Source organism: Limulus polyphemus, unplaced genomic scaffold (assembly GCF_000517525.1).
Source record: "Limulus polyphemus unplaced genomic scaffold, Limulus_polyphemus-2.1.2 Scaffold326, whole genome shotgun sequence".
NCBI lineage: Eukaryota > Metazoa > Arthropoda > Merostomata > Xiphosura > Limulidae > Limulus > Limulus polyphemus.
In genome coordinates, this window is record NW_013665936.1 from 218429 (window position 1) to 229742 (window position 11314).

General features: G+C 41.8%; 1 protein-coding gene across 2 annotated transcripts in view; it reads left to right on the forward strand.

The window, feature by feature from the left end:
* The window catches only part of LOC106457401 (DNA repair protein XRCC1-like), an 83868-nt gene that overhangs the window by 21522 nt on the left and 51032 nt on the right, over positions 1 to 11314 (forward strand). For both annotated transcript variants that reach the window (XM_022383312.1, XM_013916812.2), the window contains exon 6: positions 7536 to 7627. In XM_022383312.1, the coding sequence (XP_022239020.1) occupies positions 7536 to 7627 (92 nt within the window). The remainder of the gene's footprint in view (positions 1 to 7535; positions 7628 to 11314) is intronic.

Here is an 11314-nt window from a genome sequence, read left to right on the forward strand (position 1 = left end):
CATACACCCCATCATCCTGGTCTGGTTTGGGAAGCATTTTACAGAGCAGGGCTGGGCCCCAACTCATCTCCTGGCCTTCCTCATAGAGTCGGGTTTCTTAAAGAATATACCAGTCTGTGAGGCCCTTGAGAAGCAAACCAAGGTTTGGCTTCCTGAGAACCGTGACCAGGGCTGCAGCATCATCGGGAAGTTCACACAGGGCAGCAAGGCCGACGACAAAAGACTAACCTGGAGGCTTGTGACCAACCAGGGAGAGCTCGACTTCCTCATGAGAGACACCTGCCAAAGTGGCACCCTGGTTGGTGCACCTCAAAGGTGCCCTCTAGGCCACATACTCATGTATTACGATGGCTCCCAGCCTCAGTACACCCACCTACGAGATAGCATGCTGGCATATGCCCAAGTCAACCTCCTCACCATGCTGCAGCATTTCGAACCCGAGGAGGCTGTCCGAGTTGCTACCAGCAGCATGTATGACCATGTTGCACAAGCTTCAAGAAGTCGAGGCCTATGTAGCCTCCAGACTCTGTGACTGTGGTGAGGAATTTTGCCTCGAGTGTCTGATGGGAACACTGTACCTCCCACCCATAGCCCCAGCCCAGTGGCACAACAAGGGCGAGCAGCTGTACATGCCCCAAGAGCATGCCGTGTATGCCCCCAAGTCTGAATACCAGAGACAAGAAAAAGACCTCACATCCAGCACCGTGCCAATCTACATCGATCCACTGACTCACCATCAGCTGAGCTATCTCAACAGTGGGAGTGGCAAGATATTGAGCTCTTCAAGGTGAGAAACCCCTTGCCAAAGAGATGCGGGGTAAGGGCATCAAAGCCCAAACCTACTACAGCTTCTTCAAGTGGTGTGGGGCAAGAAGTTAGTCCTTCTGCAGGCCCAGTAAAAGTATGAGGGGCCAATCACTGTCTGGAAGGCAGTGCAGGAGGCCCGCCAGTGACAAAGTGCTGCTTGCTATAGGTGGTGAGGGGGATGATGTAGTATTTTTGCCCAGAAGGAAGGGGATCCACTCCATTTCCCAGATTGCAGTAAGACATGTTGGGTGTCAGGAGGCACCACAAGCAGCTCTTCCCGGATGAAGCCATGGGCTGGTCCATCCAACAAATAGTAGAGCACAGGCTCATCAGGCTTGGTGATTGAGCACTCAAGTTGGTAAACCCCCGGGGACCACACAGCATCAGTCACGCAATGGCGCCTGCCCTCCAGCTTGCCAGGCTGGTAGAGGTAGCGAATGCCAACACTAAAGAGAAGCTTCTGCTCCCGTGTGCCAGTGGGTCATCCTGGAACCACTGAAGATGGTTTTTGTGTCACAGCCTTAGCCATGATGTTGTCAGAGGGCTTTCTTCTGGTTAGGCGAATCACCTCATTGTTCAGTGCCAATATGACCACACCCACTCAGTTGATCGTTCTCCAGATGGAAGTCGCATTTCCTGTGTGTATTGGTGCCCAAAGAGCCACTCTGCCAGGGTCTGGTTGAAGCACTCCACGACAGCCTGATCTCAGCTGCACCTTACAGAGACACCATAAATTCACATCTGGGATTGACTTGAAGCAGCTTGGGCCACCGCAGTAGACCTAGTTTGTATATCATATCGAGGCGTTTACAACCTCTAACCTCTTTCATGGTCAGTGGCTCTGCTGCTTTGTAAGAGAGACTACGTCCACCAGCATGAGGGCATACTTGTAAGTCTTGCATCTGTGGGGTAGACGGTCATCTAGAAGAAACAGGAGATCGGCTTGGTGAACCTCATTGGGTGCAGACACGTTAAATTTTGGCCAAGGAATATGTTGGGGCTGGCAGGTAGATCTGTCAGATGGCTTGCTTTTTATGCCACCACGAGCAAGGTCCTCAGAAATCTTGGCTGCTGCAGTGAGGTTCTTGATGGCTGCAAGCCCCTTCCAGTAGCCCTTAGGGCTGTAGTAAAGTTTTTGCAGTTTTGTTTCCATTTGGCAACTTGCAGCGAAGCTGCAATGCAATGTATTCCAGCAGGCGTATGAGTCTCCAACATGCACTCGTGTAGTCTTCTGGCAGCTGCCCAGTGGTTGCACATAGGTTGGTTGGGCCTGACAGCACCATCGTTGCAAAGTGGGTGGCTGCAGCTGTCCCAAAGTTATCCTGGCACCATAGCTCTAGCAACCTGCAGGCCACATCGATCGTCGTGTGCAAGTGGGCCCGGGGATTTTGCCATGATGGCCGCAATAGCACACCTCGATTATCGCACAGTATAGCTCTTTGGGTAAACACATGATTATACACAGGCGAAGAAGAAAAGCCAAAAAGGCAAAAACTCAAACCTCACTACTCATATTGTATCAGCATTTGTCCCAAACTGCTTCTGCGGATGAAACAGTCTTTTCGGATTACTTGGCAAGTTTTTTTATGACAAGGCGCTTCGCAGCCATTCCGAGAATGACAAAGGCAATCTCACACTCTTTTTGGTCATCTGAGGGCATATGGAAGTCAGAAAGCTGAGGCTCTGGATCAAGTGTTTTGTTCATGACCAGAGAGTACTCATGGATTGCGGTGTCAACGTCCCAGAAGGTTGGCATGGCGTGGCCTTGGCGGCGCAGTTCTTCGTTGATCCAGTCTAGGTGCTCAGTTCTTTTTCGGGAACATTCTGCCTGCACGGCATGGAGCTGTTTGATTGCTTTGTCATGGCACTTACGTTCTTCATCAACATCCGAGCTCCGTAGCATTGAGAAGAGGTAGTTGCTGCTGCTAAAGGCTAGGGCATTTACGAGGGCACCACCGATAAGCATCGCGACTGAAGCCATGGTTATTTCATGATATCAGCTGGTATAATCCCCTGTTTAATTAGCATGTCCTTCGTGGCCACAGCAAGGGCAACATTGACAATGACCATGATGAGCACAGTGATAATGCAAAGTGCTTCCCACATCACAGCACCTTATAGGCAGTCGGCTGATTAGACTTTATCAAAAGCTTAGAATGTTTTGTCTCTGTGAGCAGCTGGACGGATCATGGCACCTTCTTCCCGTGTTGGGATCACATCATTTTCTTGGAGTCAATCTTCGAAGGAGTTCCAATCCTTACAGTGAAAGAGGGTGACCCAGTGCGTTTGCTCACACAAGTCCTTCAGGATGGAGTTAAATTTCTGAGTGAGGACCCAGACGCTCTGCTCTGCGTGCCAGTCTGAGAAGGCCAGCTTGGATAGCATGTCCTTTTTCTTGGTCAGCACCTTCGTGGTTGAGCAGTCATAAACGATGGACAGTGTGGGCTCACCATGAAAGAGCTGGTAGAAGGCCCGCAGATAATCATGGAGCCACTCGCCAGGATTTACATTGTAGACGTCGAGGTCGACACATATCCAGGGGTTCTATTAAGAGGTTTGGTTGTGCCACAGTGTAGGGCATAGGACCACAATGTGCCAGAAGATGCCGTGGTAGGGGCCCTTCAGCAGATCGAGGATGAAAACAGCCAATGTGCCCACAGACGATGGCCGAATTGGGGTCCTTATGGAGGATTGTTGTGCTAGTAGAATGCACTGATGAACCTGCCATCCTCAATATTGAGTTGTGCATCCATCAGAACGTAGAGCTAGTTGTGAGGTCTCCTCCACCATGGGTCGCATAGAAGTAAACTCTCCCCAAGCTGTGGATTGGGCCTTTAATGCACCAGTTGGTGTGTGGGGACACCCCAAACTCATTACAAGTACACTCCTATGCCCTTTGATCGTATGGGTTGTTGAAAGCGTCCCAAGCTTGATCTTGGGGCAGCGGAGCCTGAATCTCGTTAAGGATCCTGCAGACCTGATAGTACACATCAAAAAGGTACAAGAACCACATCAGAGGGTCAGTCACGTTCAGATGGTCTTGTGCTGACATGCCACAGCCTGACGTCCCACACCAGACAGCAAAATTTACTTGATTTTGCCAGAGCTGCATTGGGTTCTGTTCCACGCCTGTACCAACTTGTCAGATTCAATGTAAGTGGGCCTCCAGCAATACATTGACAACCGCATGTGTGGTCTGCGAGTTAGCCTCCGCAGCATCACCTACACTGTTGGGTGGTACAGTGTGGAGGCTGGGGAGTCGTTTTCATGGAGTAGCATTGGTGGCCTCATAAAAAAACCACTGACATCCCTTCAGGGCTTTACAGCTGTACACAGTTAAGAGATCTTGTCGAGGCTGGAAGTAATATTCTTCTAGAAGTGAACAAAGTCAACAGCCTAATAACTCTAACCATGAGCTATTCACAGACGGGCTTCTGACCTTGTTGAGTTTAGATGACGGCTTGGGTGGCCAGTGGCTTGATGCGGGCATATATGGTAGCAACTGCCCTGTCAATTTTGCTTCCATAAAAATGCTTCATCTGTACTTAGAGCTATTAATCACCACTGAAAGTATTGTGGACGGGGCCCCATCAATGCTTCTGGCTGTTGTTGGGCTTGGGTGCTACTCCTTTGGTGACATTGGCACCATCCGAGTCAAACACCCTGAATTCAAATGCCTCTGGGACGGGACAGTGGACGATTTGAAGGTAGTGATCAAAGATAATACTGGAAAAATTGTAGACAACCATGATCTGCCAATCTCTCTGGTGCTGGAAATTTGCTAAGTTGCAAAACATGAGCATTTACGGGCCTGAAGCCTGTACAGGGCAACTGGGTGCAAAACCTTCCCTTCCAACCCGCTGACACCTTGTACACCTGCAGCACCTTGTTTGTAATTCAGGAAGATTTAAATTTCCAGGCCAGTGCAGTTCTCCACTATGGGACCCAAGCCATGACCGGCCACCTGATCATGGATATGCACTACATTAACAATGTTGTCGACCCGGCCAATCCCCAAGACGCAGCCACCAAAAACTACGTGGACAATTGCAAGCCACTCATCACCGTGTGGGCAGAAGAGAACGGCATAATTGACAATGATAATTATGAGTGGTCCTTCGGTAATGGTGCTTCAAACGCTACCCATTGCCAGTGTGGATACACCATGATGGCATCTGGCAGAGCTCTCTGCATGGGGTTGGCCTCAAGCACAAATACTGGAGCTCCTGGCAAGCCCAATGGTCAGTTCTCTGGCACTAACACAATTGCCACCCCACTGGAGTTGGCCCAAGGGGATAGAATCAACTTCAGGTTAGCTGCCACCAACACCTCTGTCGTCTGTGTGGTCGTTTCTCTCCTAATTGAACTAGACCTGTAGGTAGTATAGCTTCGCAAAAGCAATAATAAAGTAACTTGACGTGACAGCCACAACCACTCCTGCAGTTCCCACTGCGCTGCTCTTTCCCGCTCTGCATCCGTGGGAACTACTACCTGTGGCTTCGCCCACAACGGCAGCGAAGCTGCATGGAACCACTCTGCAAGGGGATGGCCAGTCTTATCGGCTCCAGGAAATCTCACAACTGAAAAAGCAACTTGAGAACGAGAGGGATAAAAGAGCAGATTTGTACAAAAAGTACCTCTGTGACATCAGCACCCTCAATGGTGTTGATACAGCCTTGCTCACAGCCAGTATGGGCCTGGGCATTGGGGGCGTGGGCCTCCTGTCCACCATTATCACAGCCCCAGTCGTCCTGGGCCTTGAAATTGCAGCCCTGTGGAGTTTTCGGAGTGGCATGCAAATTCATCCGTCGCCGCCTCCAGGTAAAGACCAAAAAGCATGATGAGATCAGTGTCCTGGCCACCGGTAAGTTGAATACGATTGCAGGTCACGTGTCCGCTGCCTTGATGGATGGTGAAATCTCAGACCAAGAATTTCGCCTCAGCGTGGACGAATCCACAAAATGCCACCAGATGAAAGGCGAGATACAAGCTGGAGCCCAAAAAGCACATGCCACAGTTGCCATCAATGAAGAGCTAAAAACTCCCTTATCCAGCGGGCCCGGGATGGGGCCTGGGCTTCTTTCATGAAAAAGCTTGCTACACTGTAGCATATAGCTGCATGTCCTCCTGCTGCCGCATATTTTTCATCTATGTTGTTCGCCGTACATACTTTTTCATGTACGCCACAGCCCGTTTGTGTACACAATTTTTCATATACACTGTGGCCCGTTTGGTGTAGATTGACCCAGGTCCAAAGCTGAACAAGGGCTGGGAGCCGTGACGAGCCCTGGAGAGCTGGTCTGTCCCCCCTGCTGTTTAAATAAATTGGCTAACTGGCTACTTAATTATTTGTAATTGCAAATATGATATGATTTAAGTAAAAAAACATTTTTACCATTATCATAGTTAAACATGTTTTCATTTTTGGTTACCAAATTATATGATTTATATAAGAGCAATGCAGGATTACTGGATATTTTAGAAACAAGCAAAATAGCAAATACATAGTCATCTATACATTAGCAATTCTAAGTGGGAAGTGTTCAGATTGTATTTAAAAAATTTGCCAAAGTTTTCACAAAAAGATTTTTTTACAAAATGCACAAATGGTGACTGCCAATGTAAACACTGTTAATGTCTTATGTTTAAATTGTTGAAATTTTAACAGCAAGTGATACCACCCTTTAATCACATATTAACATTTGGCCCCATTTCATAGATAATTTGCTTATATTTTAGACATATATGCATAATTGACAGTTTATAATACTATACAAGAATTCAGAATTGTTTTTTTTTACCTTTGAAAATAATAGGGCAACTTATGTGTATGGAAAACAACAAAATAATTACAAATTTATGCATGATACTCAACATGCCATAAATTATTAAGAGGTTGAGATTTGTAATTTTATTAATTTGATAAAGTAAACAACTGAATGTAGTTCTGTCTTCTGTCAATCCTCTGCATGGGATTGCAGAGATGTCACAAGGAAGTTGCTTACCTTTTTGAAATGGTGGTTCAACAAGACTAAAACATTTGATATCAACAATGTTTAAATATAACATGAAAAAGATGCTCCTACAGAACACTTTCTAGTTAATTAATATGCTATTATAATTTGAAACAAGCATTCTCCATAAAAGTTAATGGTTAGTGTGCTGAATTGGGAGCTGCAGTTTGTGGTTCACATCTTGTTATTGTAAAAACAGAAAATGCACTTTGGGGCTATATCTCTAGGTGTATTTTAAAAGTGACAGTGAAATCCAACTGGTGGTGGTGCTGGTTAGCTGCCTTTGTTCTAGTCTGTTATTTCAAAATTAGGGATGGCTGGCATAGATATCTCTCTTTTAGCTTTGCAAGAAATCCAACAAACAAAAATATCATATATAAAAGTTGGCTTTTGTGTTAAAGAGTTTTTTAAGCCTTTGTTGTAATTGAAACTTTATCTTCAGAAGTTAGATGTTATGAGTAAAGTTCAATTGCTTTTTCTAGAATTTTTAATATAATCTTATATATAATACCTTGGTAATATGTAAGTTTGTAATCTGATTGTACTGAAATGGGTTTTATATAACCTTTATTATCTGTAATTGATGGATCTTAATTCAATAAGTTACCATTTTCTCTAACCATTTTTCTGTATGTAATTTTATGTTGTGGATCTTCACAAAATGTGCATGTTCATGTGACAAAGTATTTTACTGAGAATTATTAATTTTTTTAGGTCCTGCAGCAATTAGAGAAGCTTCTTCTCTTGCAGCAGCTGTTCCATCTCCTTCAGCTTCAAATTCCAGTTCATATAAACCTTCAAAACAAGTAGGTAGATTTGCTTTTACATAACATATTCTTATCTAGATATGCTTTATGTAAGTTTTATAATGTCCGTTTGCCAGGAATTTGAAACCTACAGTTTTGGATGAAATAATTTAATTTTTTCAAATGAAAGAAGTAAGGCTTATTTTGATGGATTTGTTGCTAAAGTTATCAAAATAAAAAATATTGATATTTTGATAACCGTAGCAACAAATCTATCAAAAGGCACAAGAAGGAATGCATTATTTACACCATTTTCTATTATTATCATTATTTTCTTCTGTTATAATATTAAGGATAGGTAATAGATGTCATAATGATAACGAAAAAAGAAATTGAAATTGTGGTAGCATACATATGTGCTTTTTCTTTACTTCTAAATTTAACACAAAAATTGAATATCTCATATTTAGATGAAATATCACTGGAGCAAAATTTCTGAAGAAGATAAGGATTTAAGTTTTGCAATGCTTAAAGAGTGTTGAAACAGCTCTTATTAAGATTGAGAACATTCTTAAAGGGTCAGAAGAAAGTTTCAAATATAATTAATTCAGTTTTAGAAAAGAAAATTATTCCAATTTAATATTTAATAAACATGAAAGCAGTATGTAGTGAATTAGTCAGTAAAAGTTGGCAAAGCAACAAAGAAATTTCATGTAGCATTCCTAAGTGTTATTTTATAGATTTTACAGCATTGAGTATGTTACACTAAAATGGTTTTGAATATGCAGTCACTGTGGAATGAATTTACCAGAACTACACTTTGATATTGATAGGTGTTTCGTATGTAGCATGATGCATATAAAAATTGATCAATTTGGGGAATAGTATGTAATAGCTCTCTCCAATGCAAAATATTCATACATTCAAATCAAAAAGATGTGTTCAAGTAGGGGATTTCAAATTTCCATATTAGGGATATTCCTTTTACTTAATGGAATATAGATCAACTTGGAGTGCCAGGACAATCCAAAATAAGCAAGAAGTTGTACTCCAACCATTTTAAGCAAAGTGTGATGTCTTGTAAGAGGTGAGAATCCACAAACAAAAAAACAAAACTACAAAGCTATTGTTAAGATGTATGGTCATCAGATAGGGCATTGATTCGATGTGATGACATGGAGTATGATGAAGTGGTGAAGCTCCAAAGTTATTTCAGTATAAATTATGTGTGATAGTCTGCTTTCAAACTCTTTTAGTTAATAGCTGAAATTAGAATCTCTAGATTAGATATATATATATTTCAGAAATTTGAAAAGTTACTAAATTGTTTCAGAATGTGCAAACTTAAAACATTTAGATATCTTTCCAATTATTGGGTGAATGTGATAATGTAGGTTTTCACATAGGATGTTTAATTTGTTTGTAATGTAATACTAAACTGTAGGGGGAAATGCTATCTATATGGATGAAGTGAAATCTTTAAAATGTTGTCAGTTATACTCAAGATTAGGAAATCATAAGTACTTTACTAAAAATACTTTTTATTACAGTTTATTTTATCTTAAGCACTAGATTATATGACTAATTTACACTGTTTGGTTTAAATCCATTAGTGCAATAATGAGAATGATGATACACATCTATAATAATAAAAGGGCATGTCTGTGTGTATGGGACTGCTATAGTTCCAAGAGGAAAGGACCTAGAAATCTGAAATTTTGCACACCTACTAAGTGTACCCTGAGGGTTTGCATCTGGGTATTATTGCTTATTTATGTGTGTGCGTGCATACACATGCACATCTTTTTAATGAGGCAAGCTAGCAAAATACCACATAGAAAAGAAGTGGTCCCTTATATTACAAATAGAAATCACAGACAGACGTGCACATGCATGTCTGTGTCTGTGTGACTGCCAATAGGAAAGAACGTAGAAACTTGAAATTTTGCACCCATACTAAGTGGATCCTAAGGGTGTGAACCTGGGTACTATTACTTATATACATATATGCATGTGCACATCTTTTTATGTGAAAAACCACATAAGATGAAATGTGCATTTGTGTGTGCACATCTTTTTAATGAGACAAGCTTGCGAAAAAACACATTGAAAAGAAGTAGTTACTTGTATTACAAATAGAAATCACAGACAGACACGTACATGTGTGCACTTGCACACGAGCGTGTCTGCCATAACTCCAAGAGGAAAGAACCCAGAAAACTGAACTTTTGCACCCGTACTAAGTGGGGTCTGAGGGTGTGCATCTGGGTATTATTACTTATACACATGTGTGCACGCATGCACATTTGCATCTTTTTAATGAGGCAAGCTAACGAAAAACCACATAGAAAAGAAGCGATTCCTTATATTACTAATTATAGGTATAAATCACAGACAGACAGACACACACACACGTGTGTGGGTGGGCATCTTTTTAATGGGGCAATCAAGCAAAAAACCACATAAAAAAAAATGGTTTGTTATATATATAAACTTCTAATATATAGAAAAGCCAGTGCATTTTGGTAACAATGCATTCCAATATTGTTGTTAAGAGTATATGTGCTTCTCTCTCAGTTACCTGGCCACTGCAATTGACACTGTTTTAGACACTAGTTAGGCTGTCAATTACCCAACAGAATTCCTCAATTCTTTTTTTTAACACCAGAAGTATCACACAGTCTAGAACTCAAAATTGGTGCATCCGTCATTCTTTTTAGGAATCTGGACCCGACAAAACTCTGCAATGGAACACATTTGGCTGTCAAGAAGCTGTTGACACATATCAGTGAGGCTACAAACATAACTGGTCATGCTGCAGGTCAGGATGTCTTCATTTCATGCATTCCAATTATCCCATCTGACCTGCCATTTCAATTCAAGCACCTTCAATTCCCATTTCGACTCAGCTTTGCCATGAGCATAAACAAGGCACAGGGGCAAGGTTGTTGGTCTCAACCTGCAAAGCCCATGCTTTTCACATGGCCAGCTTTATATTTGCTGCTCCAGGGTTGGTAATAATAAGAACCTTTTCATCTTGACAACAGATGGGAAACAACTAATATTGTCTATCCTGAAGCACTGCAACAGTAAAAATTTTTAATAGATTCTTATAAAATGTAATATCAAATATAAATGTGAAATATTTAACACAGTGATAAAGTTCTTTGGCAGTAAATAATTCTTAATTTACTCTACTTTCTTTACGGCTTTTTTATGTTTCTGGAAAATAAAAATGTTTAAAATATTTTTGACTGTTCTTTTATGCTACAATAGGTTCAGAATACACACACTGACATAGTCATCTAGCATATATCAACCTAATATCCTGAGTAATGCTGGATACTTTCGCTACTATTTAAATAAAACAAGAAACGAAATGAAATAAATGTAGGTTACTTTTGCCTTTCCAACAAAAAATTTAATTTATTTGTAATATTGCATAACAATTAATAAGGAACAAAATAAAACATTCAGTTACATCTTATGTATAGTTACGACAGTGGGGGTCACGTGACGCTGGTAACATGTCATATTCTCGAAGGTTCGTGTAGCCTTCAGAGGTTACTAGATATGCAGTATTCTTGTATATATATTAGCTGCCAAGAAGCGACGGCAATAATGTAATTGAACTGCAGACAGAGATTGACGATTGAGTCGAGCACGTGAGTCGTTTGTTGTGAATTGTAGCGTTTGTTATAGCATGACTGTGGAAATTAAGTGTATTGCAAAGTTGTATTTAGAAAT